The 14,298-nt window shown below is 36.0% G+C and overlaps 1 protein-coding gene across 1 annotated transcript in view; it reads right to left on the reverse strand.

Annotated features, from left to right (window-relative positions):
- Positions 1–2,781: 2,781 nt before the first annotated feature.
- RAB18 (RAB18, member RAS oncogene family) overlaps positions 2,782–14,298 on the reverse strand; it is a 40,107-nt gene continuing 28,590 nt past the window's right edge. Inside the window, exons 4-7 of the mRNA XM_038529958.1 lie at positions 9,457–9,529; positions 8,120–8,238; positions 7,981–8,047; positions 2,782–4,718 (exon numbers count right to left, since the gene is read on the reverse strand). Coding sequence (XP_038385886.1) covers positions 4,543–4,718; positions 7,981–8,047; positions 8,120–8,238; positions 9,457–9,529 — 435 coding nt within the window. The 3' untranslated portion in view covers positions 2,782–4,542. The remainder of the gene's footprint in view (positions 4,719–7,980; positions 8,048–8,119; positions 8,239–9,456; positions 9,530–14,298) is intronic.

A 14,298-nucleotide genomic window follows, 5' to 3' on the forward strand; every position in this document is an offset into this window, starting at 1 on the left:
GCAACTATCCGAGGCACAGAGAAATGCAAAAAGGGGATTCATGTAGGTTCTAACACTGATTACCTCGGGAGGACAGAGGTAAGAGTTGAGTATTCATGTGACAGAGCGAACTAAATTGAAAGACATAAATCAAGAGGTCCTTAAAATCATATGTATGAATTCAACTCATTTATTTATTTATTTATTTATTTATATATATATATATATATATATATATATATATATATATATATATATATACCTATGAAGAAATATATGAAAGTCACCTCACTAAAATATGTTATTTAAGAGTAATGGCTTTTCAAGTGATAGTTTTACTTTTTTCTTCTCTATACAAATAAATACCAACATATTGAACTTGATGTACAAAGAGCCCCTACAATAACACATATACATTTGGTTGCAAGAAAAAAGAAAATCCAACTCAAACTGGCTTAAGCAAAAATGGAATTTATTGGCTCACATAAGTAAAAAGTCCACAAGTAGGGCTGATTTCAGATCCAACTTGATCTAGACTTTCCAGATTGCCTCTGGGCTCCAACTTAGACTCTCTCTCATTTTTTTGGTACAGCCCCGAGGCTGGCTCTTTTGTATTAGAAAAACTTGCAGCAAGTTATGAGGGTCAATCTTCGTACCACACTATCTCCAAGAAGGTGTCCTCTTGCAGCCAGCCATTCCTAAGGAAGCCTCAACCAAGTATCTTGTATCAAAGCAGACTGAACTGGGTCAGGTCCCTATCCCTGAACCATTTATTTTGGGGGTGAAGGAAGAGAGAGTTAGTAGCGCTGATTAAATGTAACCAAGCAAACTCTACCTATAGAGCTGGGGATGTGACAATCCCATCTGAACCACATGCATGATGGGAGGAAGTTGGTTATCCAAAGAAAACATGAGTGCAAGTGAATGCTAGATGGGCAAACACAACATACATAAGAATTAAAACAATACAAATATCTAATAAGATATTGAAAGTGCCCAATCTCACTAGTAATGAAAGAAATAAAAATAAAATTACATTTACCAGGTTAATTTAAAAAAGAAAAAGTCCTGTTTGTGAGAGATGGGGGGGGGGGGGGGGTACAGAGCTAAGAATACGTGCTCACACGATTCCAAATGTGTAACACAACAGCTCTAAGAGGCTCCTCAGCAAATTTTATACTACACTCAAACAACATGAATTTCTAAATATGAAACAAAAAGCTAACAACAAATAGAAAATTTAAAGCACCAAAAGAAGTTGACTCCTTTATTTTTGTTTTTAAATCCAAACTGATCAGATGTTCCCATTCAGGAAAAAAAAAATCATCCAAGATCCCTGGGTAAATCTGTACTTATATTCCTTAGCTCTAATTCTTGACGTAGCCTATTTCTTTCTATCCACTTCTTTGAACAATCTTAGACAAAACCCAGGATGGAGTCTCTAGTAAATTACCCCTGGCATAGCTGGGATCAGAACTGGGATAAATGTCTTCAGGAAACTGATTAAATGCTTTTCCCCTCATCCTAACCAGATAAAAACCTTCCAAAATATAATTAGTGAAATGGAACCCAAGATATAAAAGCATAATACTTAAATATTGAGAAGAACTATAATCTAGCATTCCAGTTTACTTGAAAATCAGAATAACTATACATTAAACTGTGTTTAAAGATATTATGGTTGTGAGGTAGGTCTGTGCCATCCCACAGAAATAGTAGTAGTAATCAAGATTATTTTATGAGCTATGAGGTCAGTTCCATACTTGTACAGAATCACATATATTTCTTGAGTATGTAAAGTACAACGAATCAAAATCAAGTTCAATCCCACTGCATTCAATTAGAAAGTCAACACCAAGTGTGCACCTGTATATATGACAATTAAGTACCTGAAATGAAACATTCCCACAGATTTCAATTTTGAGCAAAAGACTGTTCCCAGATTTAATTTCTTTTCTCAGGTCCAATTACAAAGTAAAGGTCCCATACATCTCCTGATTTTGTATCTTTCCTAAGTCAGGTATTTTCATTCCAATCCAAGAAGGAAAAAGAACTAAGAGACCACCCACTACTACCTTTATAGCCAAGAAATCTGAACTACTTCTTTAACACATAACAAAAAATGGCTTAAAAAAATTAAAAAATAAAAATAAAGGAAATCCTTTAATCCTGTGTTAAATCAAAAAGCTAGGAACTAGCCATAGCAAAAGGAACAGCGGTTGAGAGTATGGACTTATGAAAAATGCTTTCACTTGAATCCAGCTCCATTACTGATTAAGCTATGTGGTCCTTGGGGAGTTACCTAAACAAAGCTATGTTTCATTATCCTCATCTTTAAAATGGGCATAATAGGCATACCAACCAATCTCTTAAGGTTGCTGTGAGGTTTAATGAAATAATCTAGCAATTAGACCATCACCTGGCATCAAGGAAGCTTTCAATAAATGTTAACTATTACTCTTAATATAAATTGAGTATTTATTTATCTGTTTAGGTCTGTGTATCAGTACTCCTAGAATTCAAAACACTATATTCTAATTGTTCTAATTTGACCATCTCCAAAAGGCACTTTTAAACTACTTCAAATGATCTGGAAATAATTAATAAAATCCTCAGCTATTTAAATGACTAATTTTAGATATCATAACTACTTCACTTAGAAAACCTCCACTATGAAATAAGCTTGCAACAAAATAGTAGAGTGAAAGCCATATAATAGAATCTGAGTGACGCTCTATTCAGAATGTTCCTTACCCATGAGAGCAACAGGGAAATGTAGAATACTTCCTGCACAAATGCATCTAGGGAAAGCAGGCTATATTTATTTCAAAAACTATAAAAGGTTACAATATAAATCTATCAAACAAAATTAGTTTTAAAAGTAAGTGACTCATATGTATCCAAATTTTGACCGAATCAACACAACAATCCAATGCACACAAAAAGATTATTATATACCTCAAAGAGCAAAAAGCAATAAACAGAAATAAATGTCTTATCAATTCAGACACTATATAAATATACAAATCTACAGCTTTAATGTAACACAAATTATAAGTACATCTGTTAGCTACTTTTCTCCAACAATAAAGGAGTAAATGTTTATATTTAGTAAATACATATATAATGTATAAAACCTTTAATCACATGTAATGTAGTTTCACAGGTGTGAACCAAGTAGAATGTAAGGTTGTCTTACGTGAAGATGTACATTTCAGAAAGAACCCCAACTTGAAGTCAATCCACTATCACAAGTTATTGCATCATTTGCAACTGTACAGAAATTAGTATCAGACATCTTACTGAGGAGTATAAGGGTAACCTGGCTAAAAGGACAAATAACTTATTTGGGGGCTTAATATAGCAGGTATCAATGTAAATTAAATAACATATGAGTGAAAAAAAAAAGCAGTGTATAATAGCAAGAGGTTAGAAAACTGAATACTGTGGAAAAGATTTATTAGTCTGTACAAGTTGGTTTTGATAAACTATTGGCTACTTGTTACAGTAAATTACCAAGATGTCCATTGCAACAATATTTTCCAACACACATCAAAATCTGGAAACAATAGGTCTTTCTCAAATTGTCATTTAGTGTTCTTTTCCCAACCCTCAAAACACAGAGATAGGTTTCTGAATAGCAACTAGCCATTTAGGGAAGTCATGAGATACAGATGTTCATAAACATTATACAAGCTACAAATGAGGTACCCGGACAAACACCACCAGCATTATGGGAGAAGGTGTCGGTTTACATTGGTAAGTACTACACCAGTTACATAAACACACTATTCGCATCCTTCCCAAACCAAAATGGGGGAAAACCTTATTGTCATTCTGCCAAACACCACATAACTAAAAATGCTGCACAAAGGGTCAGAATCCAACGTAGGTAACCAGAGTTAAGACTCCAGTTAAGCAACTGAGCTACTCATTGAAGAAAATTTAAAAGTAAGGCCAAACTTTGTAATATATCAATGCTATTTTAGAAGCATCATCAGAACAGAGATTTAATTATAAATTGACCTGGACTGCGGCCTGTCAAGAGAATTTTGTTTAGTACTAAAAGAGAATCGATCAGCAAACATCCTACAAAAGCTGTGTAATCATGCTCAGTGTTATTCCTGAAAGGAAATCTGCCAGGTCTGATGATATCTGAATATCTCCCAGTGGTTCTGGGAGTTCTACATACCAATTAATTCAATAATTGATAGAGGAGTTTTTAAGCAAAGAGGAGACCAAAAGTAGACCTTGTATCAACATATACTAGATAGGTGGATTTTTTTAAATCACATGATAAATGTAAATCATAAAATCAAATGTACTTGTAAAAGTACACCTATTTTATGTTACATAAAAACCTATAGACTGCAAACTATGCATGCTTACCATAACATTTTACCTGGGAAAGCCGATGAGCGGGATTTCTTGCAAGTATTTACTGCCATGATACAAAACAAATATGTGCAAACTGCAAGGTCCCTAAAATAGCAGTTAAAGAGTTTATATACAGAAAGATGTCACTATCTGATCAAATATGCAAGAGATGGAGTTTCCCAGAGTTTATAACATAGAACAGTAACCACCACAGGCCCCTCCTCCAGGGCCTTCTTCCCTGTGTGTCAGTTTGACTCCTTTATTCTGGTTCTCACTTTCCCACAGTCCAGGTGTCTGAATGATCTTTTCAACAAGTTCCTCAAAGGCACACTGTACACCATCACAGGTTTTTGCACTTGCCTCTGAAATTCAAGAAAAATATGTCAGGGTATATTCTTTTCTGGCCATATTCCTATGTTTTTCTGGGAAATTATTATGGTGTAAACATCAGCCAGCAGTATACACAGAGGCAAGTCAGCAATTTCTCCCCACAGTTTAATATTCATGAATTCTGCCCAACTCTCAAAGTTGACCGATTTAAATTCTATCCACAAAAACAGTGGCATATAAGCCCAAGATTTTGTCATAGAATTGCACACTGTAAAGCCCTACAGAAATATTATGCCAAAATTTCTCAGTGAGTAACTAATTTTTTAGTTAGTTCTTAAAATCAACCCCTAAAACAGATTATTCTTCCCATTTCAAAATAAGGAAATTCAGGCTCCAAGTTGAACAATCTGGCCATTCTGTGCCTGCAATCAAGGAGCTCTAGGTGGTTGGATAAATGATACACACCCATGGACACAGGTCTCCTTTAATGTTTATGCTCCCCATGAAACTGATGTGGACACTGAGCCCTACTCCCCAATAGTATCTTTCCCTAGTCATTACCTTTTTCACTATTTGAATGACTCCCTTATTCCTTTATCATAAAACTCCTCTATCTCAGCTCATGACCTAACTTTATGTTGAGAAAAATAGAAATGATCTGACAGGAGCTAACCGATCATATACCACTAAGAGATTCACCAACCTGTCTGCATTTGTAACCATGGGCTCTTGCCTTTGCTCTTATGACAGTACATTAACGGTCCCTGCTGCTATCTAGGAGGATCCTCTTTTCTAACTCCTTGGATCCCATCCCTTCTCATTCACTGAAGAATCTTGTGCCTTCACTACTGGATCACATCAGTCAGCTTAAAAACCTACCAAAATTATTGTCCATCTTACTAATCAATCAAGCAACCAACCACCCCACCCCCCAGCCCACGTGTCCTTCTAGTAGCCACCTGGGTTCTCTGTTTCAAAGCAAAACTGATAATCAAGATTTACCTACAAGTTAGCTACTTAAGCTGTTTCCACTTTCTTACCTCACATGTTTTCTTCAAACTGTAACTGACCCTTGAACAACACCAGTTTGAACTGTGAAGCTCCATTTACACATGGATTTTTTTTCTATACAGTACGGTACTATAAAGGTGTTTTCTCTTCCTTATGATTTTCTTTTTTTTTTCCTTATGATTTTCTTAGTAACATTTTTTTCCAGCTTACTTTATTGTAAGAATATAGTATGTAATACACATAACATACAGAATATGCATTCACTGACTGTTTTATCAGTAAGGTTTCAGGTCAACAATAGGCCATTAGCAATTCAGTTTCGGAGGAGTCAAAAGTTATACACAGGTTTTTGACTGTGAGGAGGGGTCGGCACCCTACCCCCACATTGTTCAAGGGTCAGCTGTACCCTAACTAGGCTTTTGTTCTCATCACTCCGTTGAAACTATTTTCCAAAAAATACCAACATTCTCCGTCCTGTCAAATCCAATGTCCTTATCCTATTCAACATCTAGCATTTGATACAGCTGATCACTTTCTTCCTTTAAATACTTTGTTCACTTGACTTCCAGAACACTGAACACTGTTCATCATATTCCTCCTCTCACCAGCACATCGTTCAGTCTTACTCACTGACCTTTCCACTTTCTGCTGACCTCTAACTGGTGGAGCATCCCAGGCTTCAATCTTCAGCTGTTTTCTACCCAGTTACTCCTATGACCACTATAACTCCATGACTTAAAATACCACCTACATGCTAATGATCAGCATGTCCACTGGTTATCTGAAAAATGATTCATTCTTATATTAAGCAGAATTCTTAATTCCCCACTCCCTTACCCAAACCTGTTCTTACCTCAGCCTTCCACACACAGTTAATGGCAACACAGTCCACCTAGTATGCTCATGCCAAAGACTCAGAGTTACACTTGATTGTTCTCTTTCCTTATCCTCAATACCCAATTTATCAACAGAGCCTGTCACCTTTATCATCCAAATATCTCCTAGATCTGCCATCCTTCCACCATCCACAACTACTCCCAAAGATAAAGGCATCGGCATTATTCATCCGGGCCACTGTAAGAAAATGATGAACCTCTTGCTTCTGCTTCACATGGACCATCTTCTGTACAAACAGGTCTTTTTAAAAGAGTACCAGATCACAAAACTACCCCCTCACTTTTCACACTTAGAATAAAATCCATCTCTTTACCATTCCTTAAAAAGGCCCAACGTGACTTTTTAAATCTTCTCTCCCATCATCACCACCTTTTCCCCCAACATACACTATGCTTCAGCCCACAAGCTTTTTTCCTGCCCCTTAAACACACTAAACTGCTTTCTAGCTCAGGAAATATGTGCTTTCTATTCCTTTCTAAAATTTCCTATTACCTTCCACTTATAGCACCCTGCTTCTATCTATAGATGATGTTCTTTCATTTCCATTTTCTAATGCCTAAAAGATTCTAACACAGTGAAGTAGCTAAATAAGTAATTCCTAAAGCTGGCTTCACACCAGAATCAACTAGGGTGTTTCTATAAACTGTCTTCCAGGCCCAGTTTCAGGCCTGTAACAAGGCTCAAGGAACCTGCAGTGTTAAAAAAAAGTTCTACAGTGATATAGCCTGTCCACTTTTCTAGACAGGGGGTCAACAAACTTTTTCTGTAAAGAGCCAGATGGTAAATATTTTAGGCTTTGAACACCATATGGTTTCTGTTGTAACTACTGAACTCTGCCATCAGGCACAAAGCAGCTATAGACAGCACGTAGATAACTGGGTAGATACGGCTGTGTTTCAGTACAAATGGTGTGGCCAGATCTGACCCCATGCTGTAGTGTGCCAAACCCTATTTTACAATGTTTCTCAAGTACTGATGTGCATACAAATCACAAGAAGATCTTGTTAAAATACAGATTCTAATTCAGAAAAGCTGGACTGGGCCTCAAAATGAAGCATTTCTAACAAACTCCCCAGGTGGTACACCACTGTTGCTGGCACAAGGACCAGCAAAGTACAACCACAGCACTGAGTGCCTGGCTTTGCTGAACGCCGTTATATCCTGAGAGGAAAGATCTGACTGTGTCCTGTACAACTTCACATAATGTGATTTTTTTTTTTTTTAACAAAAGGAAAAATGAACCTGGCTGTATAGTTAGATTTTAGAACACAAAAAAATGATGACCTAAGTACATACATTTTACAGTTTATAAAGAGAAATATATAGCAAAAACTCCATTTTAAAATTTCTCATTAACAATGAAAGGATAAATGCTCACACACCTACCTATAAATAACATGGAATGTTTTCGTGCAAATTTCAGGCCTTCATTTCTATCAACCTCACGATTTTCCTAAAAGATAAATATAAAGATTAAGAAAAGCTACTAAAATGCAGTCAAAATGTCAAGTGTCTGACTTCTTACCTTATCAATTTTATTTCCAACTAGCATGTTTACTATGTCATTTCTCGTGCAGTATGTTTCCAATTCATTTAACCAATTATCCAACTTAACAAAGGTATCTCTTCTTGTGACATCATAAACTGAAATAAGAAGGGTCACTTATTAAATAAGCATTAGAAATAAGAAGCAGTGATATAATATTTCTGATATATGACTGAGAACTAATATTCTATATAGGTGATTATGTTTCTAAGCCTTAAATGCTTAACAATCAGTATCTACTCACCCAGATGAAAGAAACAAGTCTATAAAAAATAATAAACACATACATATACATTCTTCAATTTTAACACACATTGTTAGAGAAATGAGATTATATCCTGTGCAATAATTAAAAATAATTTAAGCAAAACAACTGTTGTTCCCATTCCTAATAGTAAAAATCATTTATCCAAAGACCAAAAAACATTCATATTCAATCTGTGGCAAAATACCAAATTTTTTACATGGATTTAAACATCTATGATCCTGTTAATTTGTTTCTTACAAGGACCAGAATTTCCAACTTTGAAAAAATATGGAAAAAAAAAAAAAGAAAAAATATCTAAGCTTAATGGATAGGATTCTATCTCCCTGTTACCACTTTCATCTTACATGAAACCACATTATAATATAAAAGAGCTTATTAATATAAAAACCTTATTAAAGTGTTTTCTAAACTTAAAGATGCTGAACCAAAATAAGAGTTGCTGTTAATGAAATGAACCCAAACCTCACAAGTTATAATACAAAAAGACAATTCTCTCTAAAATTGATCAGTATTTATTTTAAAAAGTTTCTCTGCCATATTAATAGCAAGTACTTTTCAACACTTTACAGTAAGAATCCCCATTTGGTTTTTAAATTCTGTATGATTACGAATCAACAATGTTAAGTGCTTTGTGATACTTTTTAGGACAATAAAACATTCAACTAAGCAACTAGTAGGCTTCTTCCTTTATAAACACAAAGCAAATATTAATACACTGCTCACTGAAGGTCAGTTTCTGGTTAACACTCTTAAGACAGACCAATGGCATGCAGATTAATCCTCAATCACGTCCTCATCAATATGAGCCTTTAAACCAAGTTAATTAATCTGATCTTTATCTTTTAATTGCTAGACAAAAGACTGAAAATAAATTTTGAAAGTTTAAATAGTCATTAATGTAAAATCAAGCTTACTATAACTTCAAGTTACATAAAGATGCCCCTGAAGAAAAATAAAAATTTACTGACCTTCACAGATTAAGAAAATCAGAAATTGTAATAATAAGACAATAATATTTTTCAAGCATTATCTTAAAGGAAAACCTTACCTAATATAACACCCTGTGCACCTCTATAATAGCTTGGAGTTAATGTTCTGAACCTTTCTTGACCAGCAGTATCCTAAAAGTGACAATCAATTATTATTAAATTTTTAAAAGTATAAATTAAGAGTAGAAAATCAAACATTAAAAAAAAAAGAAAATCAAACATTATTAAAAATATCCATGCACAAGCTGATTTAAAACTTGAAATTTAAATTAGATGTGTTCTCTTACTGACAAGTGTTATTACATAAAATAAAATTAATATTCATCTCTAGAAAAATGCATCTAAGTAAATGGATTTTTTAATTTTTTAAATATTTTTAATTTATTTATTCATGAGAGAGAGAGAGAGAGAGAGAGAGAGAGGCAGAGACACAGGCAGAGAGAGAAGCAGGCTCCATGCAGGAAGCCTGATATGAGACTCGATACCGGGACTCGGGGATGATGCGCTGAGCCACCCAGGCATTCCAAAGGCTTTTTATTTTTTTTTTTTAAAGATTTTTTTTATTTATTCATGAAAGACACACAGAGAGAAAGGCAGAGATGTAGGCAGAGGGAGAAGCAGACTCCAGGCAGGTAGCCTGATGTGTGGGACTCGATCCTGAGACCGCAGGATCACACCTTGAGCCGGGGCAGGTACTCAACTGCTGAGTCACCCAGGCATCCTGGTTTTTTGTTTTTAAAAATTTTTTATCGCACATGAACATTTCCTTGAAAACCATGGTTCTCAACTTTAGAAGCACAATGAAATTTCCTGGGAAATGAAAAATTCCGATGCCTGAGTCCAATCCCTAATGATTCTGATTTAATTGGCCTCAGTAAGAAAGTAGGTTTCAAAATCTTCCCAGGTGATTCTAACATAGAATCAAGGTTGAGAACCTCTTATTTTTTTAAAAGAGAACTACAAGAGTGTCTTACTATAGTTATGCAATTTTCAGGTCGAACTCTTAAAGTATTTTCTATGTATCTTCTTTTAGGAAAATGCATAAAACCAAACCACTTGCTATCACATGTTTCTGACTCCTACTGGGAGAGACGAACAGAAGATGTACACCAGCTAGGAAGTGCAAGTTTCGTGAAAAAAAGACTTCATCTGCTTAATCATGGGTTTAAGCCTTGTGCCCAGAGTAATTCTTGCCACAGGATAGTTGTTCAACTTTTCTTAAGAAAGAAAAGAAAAAAAAAAAGAAAAAAAGAAAAGAAAAGAAAAGAAAAGAAAAGAAAAGAAAGGAAAGGAAAGGAAAGGAAAGGAAAGGAAAGGAAAGGAAAGGAAGCGTCACTTCCCTTCCCCTGTCCCATTCCCCTTCATTCCTTCCCTCCTATCCCCTGCCCCTCCCATCCCATCCCTCCCCGCCCCTCCCTCCCGCCCCTTCCTTCCTTCCTTCCTTCCTTCCTTCTCCTTCTCCCTCCGACTCCCTCTCTCTCTCCCTCCCTCCCTCCCTCCCTCCCTCCCTCCCTCCCTCCCTCCCTCTCTCTCCCTCCCTCCCCTCTCCCTCCCTCCCCGAAGAAGCAAAAAGGAAAGAAGTCAGTACTTCTGGATCTGGTTCCTTCTGTCTTTTTTCTACCATCCTTGGACTGTGGCTTCAAGGTACCTAAGATGATGCAAAGCAGCAGTTGACAAACAGCTCCCTCAGCCCACCACCTGTTTTGTTAAATAAAATTTTACTGGAACACAGCCAGGCCCACTCGCTTATATGCACTGCCACATGGCCGGCCTTCGGATTAGACTAAATATTTACTATCTGGACTTAAAGAGAAAGTTTCCAGTCTGCTAATATAAAATAACCTAAAGAAGAGTGAAGACGTATGTCAAACATCAACTTAGCTGCCCGTCCCATGGTCGTAAATTCAAGTTTAGCTATGTGGCAAGCAGAGGCTCCTTCAAATATGTAACATGTTAAGAATCTCTCAGAGGTTTAAAAGATTGGAGAGGAATTTTAAACTAGCGGTGATGGGCTCCGGCTACCTACTTTCCTACTTACCTACTTTCTTTTCCTGGCCAAAATAGAGACTGCTGTAATATGAAGAGCTATAGGTAGAATATATGAGTAATTTACAGCCCCAGAAGAGAAACTTAACAGGAAAATAACTTTCAAAGTAAACCACTTTGCACATCTACTACTCTTCCTCAGATAAGCTTACATAATAAATGCAGAATATTCTTGCTTCCAGATTGTCACTACAGAAACTGCCCCCAACCTTGCCATGTTGAAATGAAAAACTTAACAAAATTAAAGCTAAACTTTCTAAACAGATAAATTTGTGATAAAAATTATTTCTCTCTTTATAAAAATTCCCTTTGCTTCAAAATTTCTTTTTTTTTTTCAAGATGTTATTTACTTATTCATGAGAGACAGAGAGAGAGAGAGGCAGAGACACAGGCAGAGGGAGGAGCAGGCTCCATGCAGGGAGCCTGATGTGGAACTCCATCCCAAGGGCTCCAGGATCACACCCTCGGTCGAAGGCAGGCGCCAAACTGCTGAGCAACCCAAGGATCCCAGCTTCAAAATTTCTTAAGAAACCTCTGATATTTAAAATTATTCTATCTGCATACTGGCTCAACTTTTCAAAAACAATAATATAAATTAAAGGTCCATAAAGTGCAGTGCACTTGCTATCTAAAGCAGATTATAATTTGGATAATTTGATATAGGTTAGGGCAAGGACCAAGCAAGAAATAGTTTAGTCAAAAGACTTTTTGTTATAACAGAAAAATTCTGTGTGCATAACAAAACCTGTATTCACACTGTAGTAAATTAATTTCTAGAAATAGCAGAAAGTATTTGAATATGAATTTTGTTCCCCTTCATCTTCACTGAGATCAGCTTTAGTAACTGCCCTGATGAAACAACATAAAAATCAGAACTGCTGGGATCCCTAGGTGGCGCAGCGGTTTGGCGCCTGCCTTTGGCCCAGGGCGCGATCCTGGAGACCCGGGACACATCGGGCTCCCGGTGCATGGAGCCTGCTTCTCCCTCTGCTTATGTCTCTGCCTCTCTCTCTCTCTCTCTCTCTCTGTGACTATCATAAATAAATAAAAATTTAAAAAAAAATTTAAAAATCAGAACTGCTCCTGGGTAGCCCAGTCAGTTGAGGGTTCAACTCTTGATTTCAGCTCAGGTCACGATCCCAGGGTCCTGGGATGGAGCCCGATGCCAGGTTCTGTGCTCAGCGGGGAGTCTGCCTCTTCCTCTCCCCATCTGCATCTCCTCTCACTCATGCTCTTTCTTGCTCTCTCTCAAATAAATAAACTCTTAAAAAAAAAAAAAAAAAAAGAAATGGATAAAGGGCTAGGAAGTATCCGAAAAGGCTAAATATTAAAATGTGGGAGTGGAAATAAGGGTAGAATTTTGAGAAAAACAGCCCTAGAAGTGCTTTTAAGATCAGTGAGGACAGAGCTGTACTTGATTATTCTATTTGATCCTAGGAGGAGTGTCCAAGTAGGAAAGGAACTGATCTTATGTATATAAATAAAACTACAGAAGAATTAGAGGAAACAATGGATTTGTGTATTTCTCTTAATGAGTGAGGAGGAGGCCTTCCTCAATACAACATGATACCTAAATTCATGAAGAAAAATAACTGGTCTGACCACGTAAATACTAAAACCTTAGTATGGCAAGAACATAGCTCCCCATACCATCTATACACACATTCATTCATCCTATACAAGATTGGAAGGCAAATGACAAACCAGAAAAAATATTCGAAGCATATAAGTTAGTATTACACACACACACACACACACACACACACACACACACAACAACAACAACAACAACAACAAAACCCCAGAACATTAACATTTGGGGTGTTTGGGTGGCTTAGCTAACCATCTGACTCTTGATTTCAGCTCAGGTCATGATCTCAGGGTCATGAGACTGAGCTTTTTATTTAAAAAATATTTATAGTCCTATGATAAAGATATCACTTCAATAATACCTGCCAACCTTTTTATTAACAGGAACTAAAAAATAAATTTAAAAAAAAACTCCTGCATAAAAGAAAGATCTCATGGAAACCATCAAGCCTTAGATCCTATTCTAATATGTATATCTCACAAAACAGTAGCAAAGACAGAAAGAACTGATTAATTCAACCATGAAAAGTACATGGAAAATCAGGCCCCACTTTTGTAAAGAAAGAAGCCAGCATTGTTAAACTGTTCAATATATTTCATTATTACCTAGTCCAACATTTTTCAAATTGTTTTGTTAGACATTACTATTCTTATTGATACCATAATTATATTTCAGGAGGGAGCAAATAGGATACCAATCATGTATTGTATGTTAGAAACACACAATTACTTGTCATTTGGGATAAAACGTGTGTTAGAAATAATATGCCATTCAGAGAATGCCAGGAAGATGAATCATATCATATAATTAATAAACACTTCTGTTTCAATCTGTAACTGATTTACTATTTAATCACTATGTTTAAGTACATCTCAAGGTAAAGACTGCTGACCAGTTAATATTATCACATGTAATAAAAACATATTTATATATTATCACAGTATATATGGGAACCAGATATATATGAGCATATTTTTATAAATTATTTATGTAATATTTTTAAAATATTAGCAATCATTTAGATAGAGAGAGGTAGACAGGTAGACAGATACATAGATAGGAGTGAGGGAGAGACAAGTAGACAGACAGACACTGACCATTTTGGATGTTTTTGACATTTAATGTTATCTTTTTCAATCAGAATCAAGAATCAGAATCAAGAAAAGGTCTAGTTAGGAAAGCAACGTGTATCAGACTGTTTGGGTTCACAGGCAAATGAAGACAGTAGGTAAAGACTGGGCATAGGCATTAAAAAATAAATCCA

The sequence above is a fragment of the Canis lupus genome, chromosome 2, assembly GCF_011100685.1.
Source record: "Canis lupus familiaris isolate Mischka breed German Shepherd chromosome 2, alternate assembly UU_Cfam_GSD_1.0, whole genome shotgun sequence".
Classification (NCBI taxonomy): domain Eukaryota; kingdom Metazoa; phylum Chordata; class Mammalia; order Carnivora; family Canidae; genus Canis; species Canis lupus.